The 12,503-nt window shown below is 51.9% G+C and overlaps 1 protein-coding gene across 5 annotated transcripts in view; it reads right to left on the reverse strand.

The window, feature by feature from the left end:
* The window catches only part of ST3GAL3 (ST3 beta-galactoside alpha-2,3-sialyltransferase 3), a 161,862-nt gene that overhangs the window by 139,688 nt on the left and 9,671 nt on the right, over nt 1–12,503 (reverse strand). The window contains exons 1-2 of one of the 5 annotated variants that reach the window (XM_072127460.1): nt 11,043–11,261; nt 2,613–2,757 (exon numbers count right to left, since the gene is read on the reverse strand). In XM_072127460.1, the coding sequence (XP_071983561.1) occupies nt 2,613–2,727 (115 nt within the window). In that variant the 5' untranslated portion in view covers nt 2,728–2,757; nt 11,043–11,261. Of the gene's footprint in view, nt 1–2,612; nt 2,758–11,042; nt 11,262–12,503 lie in introns of those variants that run through there. The other 4 variants (XM_072127462.1, XM_072127463.1, XM_072127464.1 and 1 more) reach the window with 4 other exon arrangements.

Genomic DNA, 12,503 nt, shown 5'->3' on the forward strand with positions numbered 1-12,503 from the left:
AGAAAAAATAAAAAGTTGTGTATTGAAGAAGGGGAGTTAAAAATGGAAATGCTAAAAAACAAAAATGGCCTAGTGGTTGAAGGGGTCTGATCAGCAAATTATGTATTGTCCCTGGAGAGATGTGTAATCAGACCTCACACTGCTGTGCTCTGTGCTCTCTGCAGCCAGTGTTATGTATTGTCCCTGGAGAGATGTGTAATCAGACCTCACACTGCTGTGCTCTGTGCTCTCTGCAGCCAGTGTTATGTATTGTCCCTGGAGAGATGTGTAATCAGACCTCACACTGCTGTGCTCTGTGCTCTCTGCAGCCAGTGTTATGTATTGTCCCTGGAGAGATGTGTAATCAGACCTCACACTGCTGTGCTCTGTGCTCTCTGCAGCCAGTGTCATGTATTGTCCCTGGAGAGATGTGTAATCAGACCTCACACTGCTGTGCTCTGTGCTCTCTGCAGCCAGTGTTATGTATTGTCCCTGGAGAGATGTGTAATCAGACCTAACACTGCTGTACTCTGTGCTCTCTGCAGCCAGTGTTATGTATTGTCCCTGGAGAGATGTGTAATCAGACCTCACACTGCTGTACTCTGTGCTCTCTGCAGCCAGTGTTATTTATTGTCCCTGGAGAGATGTGTAATCAGACCTCACCCTGCTGTGCTCTGTGCTCTCTGCAGCCGGTGTTATGTATTGTCCCTGGAGACATGTGTAATCAGACCTCACACTGCTGTGCTCTGTGCTCTCTGCAGCCGGTGTTATGTATTGTCCCTGGAGAGATGTGTAATTAGACCATGGGCGTAACAATAGTGGTAGCAGCCACAGCAGCTGATATGGGGCCAGCAGTGTCAGGGGGCCCCGAAATCTTGGGTTATGGCTGTGTATATAGTGTATTTGTAGGTGTGTGTATATGTGATGTATTTCCATGTATATGATACATAGCTTTATATGCTGTATTTATGGTGTGTAGGCGGTCCCCTACTTAAGGACACCTGACTTACAGTAGACCCCTAGTTACAGACAGACCCCTCTACCCCCTGTGACCTCTGGATGCTTTCCTTTAGTCCCAGACTGAAATCATCAGCTGTAATGTGTCTGTAATGAAGCTTTATGGATAATCCTTGGTCCCATTACAGCAAAACATTTTGAAACTCCAATTGTCACTGGGGCAAAAGATTTTTTTAGCTGGATTTACAATTATAAAATATATAGTTTCGACTAACATACAAATTCAACTTAAGAACAAACCTACGGAACATATCTTGTACATGACCCGGCGACTGCTTTTACTGTGTTTGATTGTAAACAAATAAGGTAAGGGGGGCCCCATTCACAAGTCTGCTTTGGGGCCCTGCCTCTCCTAGTTACGCCCCTGAATCTGACCTTTGTGTATGTTGTTAGTAGCAGCAGGACTGTGATATGTAGAGTTATACTCCAGGATTGTATCTTTTCCAAGTGAAAAGGTTAGCGATTACACAGCCCCAGTGCACTTCCGCTGTTATAGCTTTTATTCAAAACAGATAAGAAGGGCTGTTTAGCAGGTGGATGCACAGAGCACAGCAGTGTGAGGACACGCCCCCAGTGCACTTGAAAGAGTAACAATCTGGAATATAAATCCATGTCCCGCTGCTACCAAGACCTTACACCGCCGACTGATTCTCTGCAGTCAGATGACAGCCGGCAGCGATTATGCAGTGGACACTTCATTACTCGTCACTAGACAATGACAATGACATTTTGTTAATTGTTTCGCTGTTACATTTCCATAGACTTCCTGGGCCGGAGCCAGATCTCTAGCCATTACTGGAGGAGCAGAGATCACAGCTGAATGATACCGACGTAGTCCACGGACACTAGCAGGACTCCATGGGGATTTTCAGGGGTATAAGGTACCCCCCTGGTGAGGACCCCTCTCACCCTTCAGGATCTGTAGCTCTGCCTTACATGACTCTTCACTAGTCCTTCTACTTTTACACTCAGACCAATTCTCCACACTTCACCTGAGAACTATAGAACCTATAGACCCCCCCCCCCATAGGACACAAGTACAATGACTGCAGCACCCAGGGACAGAAGCGAGAGGAGCAGCTCCAGGAGCCGTCAGGAGGACACAGAGCCAAGGGGGAGCAGCTCCAGGAGCCGGCAGGAGGACACAGAGCCAAGGGGGAGCAGCTCCAGGAGCCGGCAGGAGGACACAGAGCCAAGGGGGAGCAGCTCCAGGAGCCGTCAGGAGGACACAGAGCCAAGGGGGAGCAGCTCCAGGAGCCGGCAGGAGGACGCAGAGCCAAGGAAGAGCAGCTCCAGGAGCCGGCAGGAGGACACAGAGCCAAGGGGGAGCAGCTCCAGGAGTCGGCAGGAGGACACAGAGCCAAGGGGGAGCAGCTCCAGGAGCCGGCAGGAGGACACAGAGCCAAGGGGGAGCAGCTCCAGGAGCCGGCAGGAGGACACAGAGCCAAGGGGGAGCAGCTCCAGGAGCCGCAGGAGGACACAGAGCCAAGGGGGAGCAGCTCCAGGAGCCGCAGGAGGACACAAAGCCAAGGGGGAGCAGCTGTCCCCAAGAGGAAGCCTAGAAGAGCGTCAGCCGAGTCACGGACAGTAAAGATACAGATCAGGGGGAGACTTACGTGAATCCTCCCAGCGCAGGAGATGCAGCTTCCAGGCGGAGTAATACAGAAAGCCCAGCACCAGGAAGAGGCAGAGAGCCAGCAGCAGGTTCCTCATGAAAACCAGAACTCCCATTTTCAGAACATTCCTGCGCTCCTACATGACCTGCCAGAGAAGAACGGGAATCATTAGAGGGGTCAGTATCAGGAATGCTGTTCATTTTTCTCTATAGCAAAAAAAAATTTAAAAATAATATAAAATAAAAAATAATCATCATTTCCCTTGGCGAAAAGCTCCGGACAGAATCAGTCTCCTTCCTCCTCTGACAGCTGCGGGAGTCATTGCTCCTCTATTCTGTAACGCAACGTCTATCGGGGATGGGGATAAATGCGAAGGCTAAAGGACAACAAGGGAAACTTGGAAGTCAAGGAATTATAATGTAGAAAAGTTAACAACATCAAGTGTAGGCGAGATCCGGGCTGAGCAATGATGATGGGAGCCAGAGGTGGAGGACAATGATGATGGGAGCCAGTGGTGGAGGACAATGATGATGGGAGCCAGTGGTGGAGGACAATGATGATGGGAGGCAGTGTTGGAGCACAATGATGATGGGAGCCAGTGATGGAGGACAATGATGGGAGCCAGTGGTGGAGGACAATGATGATGGGAGCCAGTGCTGGAGGACAATGATGATGGGAGTCAGTGGTGGAGGACAATGATGATGGGAGCCAATAGTGGAGGACCATGATGATGGGAGCCAATGGTGGGGGACAATGACGATGGGAGCCAGTGGTGGAGGACAATGATGATGGGAGCCAATGGTAGAGGAGAATGATGATGGGAGCCAATGGTAGAGGACAATGATGATGGGAGCCAGTGGTGGAGGACAATGATGATGGGAGCCAGTGGTGGAGGACAATGATGATGGGAGCCAGTGGTGGAGGACAATGATGATGGGAGCCAATGGTAGAGGAGAATGATGATGGGAGCCAATGGTAGAGGACAATGATGATGGGAGCCAGTGGTGGAGGACAATGATGATGGGAGCCAGTGGTGGAGGACAATGATGATGGGAGCCAGAGGTGGAGGACAATGATGATGGGAGCCAGTGGTGGAGGACAATGATGATGGGAGCCAGCGGTGGAGGACAATGATGATGGGAGCCAGCGGTGGAGGACAATGATGATGGGAGCCAATGGTGGAGGACCATGATGATGGGAGCCAATGGTGGGGGACAATGACGATGGGAGCCAGTGGTGGAGGACAATGATGATGGGAGCCAATGGTAGAGGAGAATGATGATGGGAGCCAATGGTAGAGGACAATGATGATGGGAGCCAGTGGTGGAGGACAATGATGATGGGAGCCAATGGTAGAGGAGAATGATTATGGGAGCCAATGGTAGAGGACAATGATGATGGGAGCCAGTGGTGGAGGACAATGATGATGGGAGCCAGTGGTGGAGGACAATGATGATGGGAGCCAATGGTAGAGGACAATGATGATGGGAGCCAGTGGTGGAGGACAATGATGATGGGAGCCAATGGTGGAGGACAATGATGATGGGAGCCAGTGGTGCAGGACAATGATGGGAGCCAGTGGTGCAGGACAATGATGGGAGCCAGTGGTAGAGGAGAATGATGATGGGAGCCAGTGGTAGAGGACAACAGTGATGGGAGCCAGTGGTGCAGGACAATGATGATGGGAGCCAGTGGTGGAGGACAATGATGGGAGCCAGTGGTGGAGGACAATGATGGGAGCCAGTGGTGGAGGACAATGATGATGGGAGCCAGTGGTGGAGGACAATGATGATGGGAGCCAATGGTAGAGGACAATGATGATGGGAGCCAGTGGTGGAGGACAATGATGATGGGAGCCAATGGTGGAGGACAATGATGATGGGAGCCAGTGGTGCAGGACAATGATGGGAGCCAGTGGTGCAGGACAATGATGGGAGCCAGTGGTAGAGGAGAATGATGATGGGAGCCAGTGGTAGAGGACAACAGTGATGGGAGCCAGTGGTGCAGGACAATGATGATGGGAGCCAGTGGTGGAGGACAATGATGATGGGAGCCAGTGGTGGAGGACAATGATGATGGGAGCCAGTGGTGGAGGACAATGATGATGGGAGCCAGTGGTGGAGGACAATGATGATGGGAGGCAGTGTTGGAGCACAATGATGATGGGAGCCAGTGATGGAGGACAATGATGATGGGAGCCAGTGGTGCAGGACAATGATGATGGGAGCCAGTGTTGGAGCACAATGATGATGGGAGCCAGTGATGGAGGACAATGATGGGAGCCAGTGATGAAGGAGAATGATGATGGGAGCCAGTGGTGGAGGACAATGATGATGGGAGCCAATGGTGGAGGACAATGATGGGAGCCAGTGATGAAGGAGAATGATGATGGGAGCCAGCGGTGGAGGACAATGATGATGGGAGCTAGTGGGTGCAGCATATCTGTGTCTGGTGGGGCCAGGGTCTGTATCCCCCTTCTTTTCTATCCAAAGGCTCCACTCCCTCCCCTGTACTTTACACTGCAGTTTTACTTTAGACCCTCTGTGATGGGACGGTGTACTGCAGGTGGCTACACCCTGTGTGCCCTCACCCACCTCCCTGTATGACCTAGGAGAGGACTGACCTGCAGATACCTGGGCGCGCAGGGGGGCCCCGATACTGTAGATTCTGCCACTTCTGTTCCATCCTCCATTACCCCCAGATAAATATTGCAGATAAGATACAATGTAACAGCCCCGCCCCATGGGAAGCCGGGAATTCAGTCCCAGGTTATTACACATTTCTCTGATGTTATTTGCACATTGAGCCTCGCAGATAATAAATTAACACCTATAATACTGATCCCTGCAGCGGGGGCTGGGGTGCCCCTCAGTATCACAAGTATAATAAGACGTCTTCTAAGGATGCAATGTATCCCAGAGCTGAACAATGTGGGGAAGATACATTCTACAGGGGATGCACCGTATACAGCTGGGACGTGTAGTCCACCAGTGGCAGCAGTGAGGGAGGACGTGGCAGCCATAGCCGGGGACGTGACCGCAGGAGGAGATTTCCCAGATAACAAACAGATTATCCTTCCTGGGACACAGACCCATAATACATGATTATTTGGTGTATAATTAGAGATGACAGAGGCCGTAAAGTCTGCGCCAAGGAAGAAAGAGCAGATACTTGTAATGATTGGTGGACGGGGAGTAACCGGCAAGCACAGCGCGGCCTCTACAACAATAGCGACATTGACAGAGATGAGATAGTGACTTCATATGAGAAGTTCTGTCCGAGGAATCACCGGACTCATGTGACCCTAAAACAGAGGAGAGGACTGGAGAATGACCCCCCCAATACACCCTGGGGCCTGGAGGGTCCGTCACGTGACCGTCGTCCCGGTCTGCCATGTTATATGCTGGATGTAGATGGTCCTGAAGAGACCCCTATATGTCAGTGTCACGTATTCAGATTACACCAACACGTAATAACAGCCCATGAGAGCAGGACAGGGGGGGGGGGGTGATGTGCCCAACCACTGACATCCTCCATCTTCAGGACTTTTTATGATATTATGATTGACCTCCATAATCCTGGGAGCGGCCTCTTCCCACCCTCCGGACATGACAGACGCTGGAGCGGACGTCTATAATAGTCACAGCGACACGAGGACACAAGTCTCATACAGCAGAGGCCGGAAGTCTCCCGCAGACATTAGCGGAGCAGTATCCTCACCGGGCCTCGGGTCTGAATAAATTAAGGGAAAATTTCACAAGGACAAATAACAGGACAAGGAATTAGAATCTGTTTAATATGAATGAATCCAGAAGAAGACAAGACCGAATGTAGATGTAACTCACCAGAAGGTGGAGGAGATGTGGGGGGGGGGGGGGGGGGGGGTGAAGCCTGAGGTCTTACAGGGATGTTCTATTACCCAATATATGAGGGGAGAGTCCAGCAACAAACCTGCTGCATGGAAGCATCTCCCTCTGTTCTCCTCCTCCAGACTCCTCTGTCCTTCTCCTCCTCCAGACTCCTCTCTCCTCCTCCTCTTCCAGACTCCTCTCTCCTCCTCTTCCAGACTCCTCTCTCCTCCTCCTCCAGACTCCTCTCTCCTCCTCCTCCAGACCCCTCTGTCCTCCTCCCTCCAGACTCCTCTGTCCTCCTCCCTCCAGACTCCTCTGTCCTCCTCCCTCCAGACTCCTCTGTCCTCCTCCCTCCAGACTCCTCTGTCCTCCTCCCTCCAGACTCCTCTGTCCTCCTCCCTCCAGACTCCTCTGTCCTCCTCCTCCAGACTCCTCTGTGACACTCTAGACCCGTCCCTGTGCAGATTGTCAGCCAACCACACGCCCTGGGAAAATACTAACACATCAGGACCCTAAATAGTAATAATCTCAGTCACCACATGATCTCCTGGACGTCCCCTGATGACACATTGGGGATTTGCTACCCTCCGGCATCAGTTCTTTGGCAGAAGAAATCTTGATACAAATTTGTAGCTTTTGAGGGTTTTGCACGGAAGCCATAAGAGCGTCAGAAGCGACGGAGCGATGTCATAATACGTGATATCTGTGCCAGCGCAAGATGTGCCCACCTAATGCCATGTCCATATCATCATATATTAACCATGAAAATGCCATCACCCTGGTCACAAAATCATCTACACTTTACTCTATAGGAGCAGTGCAATCCAGAAATAAATGATATGGGAAAACATCTCACTTTACTGCCTGCTGCCGGGTTCTGTATCTGCAGTCACTGGGACCAGCACAGCGCCGGACCACAGCAAGATTTATCAAGCCATTTTATGTATTTTATTTTGGCTCAACTTTTTACTAGTTTAAATTTTTTCGAATCCCTTGGTCTAAAAGAAGACACATGAGGAGGATGAAAAAAATATTCTCTAATCACCTCTGAACTATTCTATGTAGGAGAAGCAGCTGTGACCATGAGACTGCAGCCAGTGCTATGTATTGTCCCTGGAGAGATGTGTAATCAGACCTCACACTGCTGTGCTCTGTGCTCTCTGCAGCCAGTGTTATGTACGGTCCCTGGAGAGATGTGTAATCAGACCTCACACTGCTGTGCTCTGTGCTCTCTGCAGCCAGTGTTATGTACGGTCCCTGGAGAGATGTGTAATCAGACCTCACACTGCTGTGCCCTGTGCTCTCTGCAGCCAGTGTTATGTATAATCCCTGCAGAGATGTGTAATCAGACCTCACACTGCTGTGCTCTGTGCTCTCTGCAGCCAGTGTTATGTATTGTCCCTGGAGAGATGTGTAATCAGACCTCACACTGCTGTGCCCTGTGCTCTCTGCAGCCAGTGTTATGTATAATCCCTGCAGAGATGTGTAATCAGACCTCACACTGCTGTGCTCTGTGCTCTCTGCAGCCAGTGTTATGTACTGTCCCTGGAGAGATGTGTAATCAGACCTCACACTGCTGTGCTCTGTGCTCTCTGCAGCCAGTGTTATGTACGGTCCCTGGAGAGATGTGTAATCAGACCTCACACTGCTGTGCCCTGTGCTCTCTGCAGCCAGTGTTATGTATAATCCCTGCAGAGATGTGTAATCAGACCTCACACTGCTGTGCTCTGTGCTCTCTGCAGCCAGTGTTATGTATTGTACCTGGAGAGATGATTAATCTCTGTATGTTGTTAGTAGCAGCAGGACTGTGAAAAATACATCAATATTCCACAATTGTAGCTTCTCACACACCTCCTTCTCACATCCATTTCCATTTGCTCTATGAGTTGGATACTACAACAAACAGTCGGATTGTGGGAACATGTTGGGTTTTCATTACATTTTGGTGATGAGACATTCGCTTTCTTAGGACGAGCAGGCGTTTTAGAACACAACACGGACACATTGGGGCTCATTTACTAAGGGCTTTGCGCCAGTTTTCTGACGGACTTTGCACGTTCTTTTAGTGGTAAACGGCTTGCACAGGTATTTAGGTCTGGGCCACATGTGTGTTGCACGCGACCATTTTGCGGTGCGGCTGCGCTATTCTTCATAAATTAGGGGGTGTTCTGGTGCTCAGTCGGACCGTGCGCCGGATTTCACATGCAAAGTCTGACGCACGCCCAATGTTAAAGGTGCATCGCAAAAAAGTCGGGCCAGTGCAGGGAAGCGACAGATTCATGATTTCTGGTGCACGTTCTGGAGCAGCGAGCATTATACACGGACAGAGCACTTTTAGTGAAGTTTCCCACATTTTTAGTAAATGTGTCCCAATGTCTGAACAAGGCCTCATGGGAGGTGCAATTCAACGCAAAGAGCTAAGAGCACAGCAGTGTGAGGACTGCAGAAGCTACAATACTAGAATGTCAATCAATATATCAGAGTCCTGCTGCTACTAACAACACAAAAGTCTAATTACACTTCTCTCCAGGGACAATACATAACACTGGCTGCAGAGAGCACAGAGCACAGCAGTGTGAGGTCTGATTACACATCTCTCCAGGGACAGTACATAACACTGGCTGCAGAGAGCACAGAGCACAGCAGTGTGAGGTCTGATTACAAATCTCTCCATAGACAATACATAACACTGGCTACAGAGAGCACAGAGCACAGCAGTGTGAGGTCTGATTACAAATCTCTCCAGGGACAATACATAACACTGGCTGCACAGAGCACAGAGCACAGCAGTGTGAGATCTGATTACACATCTCCAGGGACAATACATAACACTGGCTGCAGAGAGAACAGAGCACAGCAGTGTGAGGTCTGATTACAAATCTCTCCAGGGACAATACATAACACTGGCTGCAGAGATCACAGAGCACAGCAGTGTGAGTAACAAGTACACATCTCTTCAGGGACAATGCATAGAACTGGCTCTCATGGTCTCAGCAGCTGACAGGTTCCCTTTTCCTTTTCATGTCTGGACCACATTGCTCCTCTGGTATCTGTGCTGTGTGATCACTCAGCTCCTCAGATTTCCGCCTCCAGGACTCCTGGGGATTGGAGATCATATTGTGCAGTAAATGTTCACCTTAAAAGCCTGAACATTTACATTTACAGTAAAAAACAATCCACATCCTAAAATAGAGAAGGGCGTCTGCAAAGCTGGAAAACAGGAGGGGAGCAGCGTGATACATAGTAACAGAAAGAAGAGATACAAAGTATCAATACAGAGGGCAAATATACATCCCCCATTTACCATCAGCTCTCAGCTCTGGATACATGGACACTATAATGTGCCGGGCCCTGCAAGTACACTGTAATGTGCCGGGCTCTGGATGCATGGACACTATAATGTGCCGGGCTCTGGATGCATGGACACTGTGATGTGCCGGGCTCTGGATGCATGGACACTATAATGTGCCGGGCTCTGGGTTCATGGACACTATAGTGTCCCGGGCTCTGGGTGCATGTACACTATAATGTGCCGGGCTCTGGATGCATGGACACTATAATGTGCTGGGCTCTGGATGCATGGACACTATAATGTGCCGGGCTCTGGGTGCATGTACACTATAATGTGCCGGGCTCTGGGTTCATGGACACTATAGTGTCCCGGGCTCTGGGTGCATGTACACTATAATGTGCCGGGCTCTGGATGCATGGACACTATAATGTGCTGGGCTCTGGATGCATGGACACTATAATGTGCCGGGCTCTGGGTGCATGTACACTATAATGTGCCGGGCTCTGGGTTCATGGACACTATAGTGTCCCGGGCTCTGGGTACATGTACACTATAATGTGCCGGGCTCTGGATGCATGGACACTATAATGTGCTGGGCTCTGGATGCATGGACACTATAATGTGCCGGGCTCTGGATGCATGTACACTATAATGTGCCGGGCTCTGGGTGCATGTACACTATAATGTGCCGGGCTCTGGATGCATGGACACTATAATGTGCCGGGCTCTGGATGCATGGACACTATAATGTGCCGGGCTCTGGATGCATGGACACTATAATGTGCCGGGCTCTGGATGCATGTACACTATGATGTGCCGGGCTCTGGGTGCATGTACACTATAATGTGCCGGGCTCTGGATGCATGTACACTATAATGTCCCGGGCTCTGGATGCATGTACACTATAATGTGCCCGGCTCTGGGTGTATGTACACTATAGTGTCCCGGGCTCTGGATGTACACTATAATGTGCCGGGCTCTGGATGCATGGACACTATAATGTGCCGGGCTCTGGATGCATGTACATTATAATGTCCCGGGCTCTGGGTGCATGTACACTATAATGTGCCCGGCTCTGGATGCATGTACACTATAGTGTCCCGGGCTCTGGATGCATGTACACTATGATGTCAGGATGAGATGCTCTGCAGTATGGGCTCTGGATGAGATGCTCTGCAGAGATGACAGGACTCTGGGCTCCTCTGCATTGCTGCTCTCCAGGATCCATCATCTGCAGATCACATGACGCGGGGAGGATGCCGCCGCCGCTGCTGCAGCACCTCTTACCTGTCCGGCCTGGCAGGCAGCTGGTGGTCAGGGTCCTGGGGAGGCCTTGTGGCCGGAGCTCCGCTGCAGAGCATCGCACCGCTCGGGGGGCGTCATGCCGGGCTGGATGCGGGGATCCCCCGGGGGCCGCAGGATGTCACTGCCGACTACGGGGAGCGACCACCACAATGGCCGCCAATGAGCTGCCCGGGCACAGGAGCCAATGGCAGGAGCCTGGCACTGGAGGGGAGCGGAGACCACCAATGACAGAGCGGAGCAGAGAACCAATCACAGGGGGAGGAGGGGGCTGCATCCTGGCAGAGGATTAACCCCCTAGTAACCGGCCTGCAGCTCACAGCCCTCCAGTGCCCTGCACCCACTGTGCCAGGGATAGGGTGCACCCAATATACTAGGAGGAGGATGAACCCACTTTAAGAGGAGGAGGGTGCACCCACTGTGCCAGGAGGAGGATGCACCCACTGTGCCAGGAGGAGGATGGTGCACCCACTGTGCCAGGAGGAGGAGGATGCACCCACTAAACCAGGAGGAGGATGGTGCACCCACTGTGCCAGGAGGAGGATGCTGCACCCACTATACTAGGAGGAGGATGCACCCACTGTGCCAGGAGGAGGATGCACCCACTGTGCCAGGAGGAGGGTGCACCCACTGTACCAGGAGGAGAATACACCCACTGTGCCAGGAGGAGGATGCACCCACTAAACCAGGAGGAGGATGGTGCACCCACTGTGCCAGGAGGATGGTGCACCCACTGTGCCGGGGGAAGGATGCTGCACCCACTGTGCCAGGAGGAGGATGGTGCCCCCACTGTGCCAGGAGGAGGATGGTGCACCCATTGTGCCAGGAGGATGGTGCACCCACTGTGCCGGGGGAAGGATGCTGCACCCACTGTGCCAGGAGGAGGATGGTGCCCCCACTGTGCCAGGAGGAGGATGGTGCACCCATTGTGCCAGGGGGTGGTGCACCCACTATACTAGGAGGAGGATGCACCCACTGTGCCAGGGGGAGGGTGCACCCACTATACCAGGAGGAGGGTGCACCCACTGTACCAGGAGGAGAATGCACCCACTGTGCCAGGAGGAGGATGCACCCACTGTGCCAGGAGGAGGAGTCTGCACCCACTAAACCAGGAGGAGGATGTGGCACCCACTGTGCCAGGAGGAGGATGCTGCACCCACTATACCAGAAGGAGGATGGTGCACCCATTGTGCCAGGGGGTGGTGCACCCACTATACTAGGAGGAGGATGCACCCACTGTGCCAGGGGGAGGGTGCACCCACTATACCAGGAGGAGGGTGCACCCACTGTACCAGGAGGAGAATGCACCCACTGTGCCAGGAGGAGGATGCACCCACTGTGCCAGGAGGAGGAGTCTGCACCCACTAAACCAGGAGGAGGATGTGGCACCCACTGTGCCAGGAGGGTGGTGCACCCACTGTGCCAGGGGAAGGATGCTGCACCCAC

This window comes from Engystomops pustulosus, chromosome 10 (assembly GCF_040894005.1).
Source record: "Engystomops pustulosus chromosome 10, aEngPut4.maternal, whole genome shotgun sequence".
NCBI classification, from domain to species: Eukaryota; Metazoa; Chordata; class Amphibia; order Anura; family Leptodactylidae; genus Engystomops; species Engystomops pustulosus.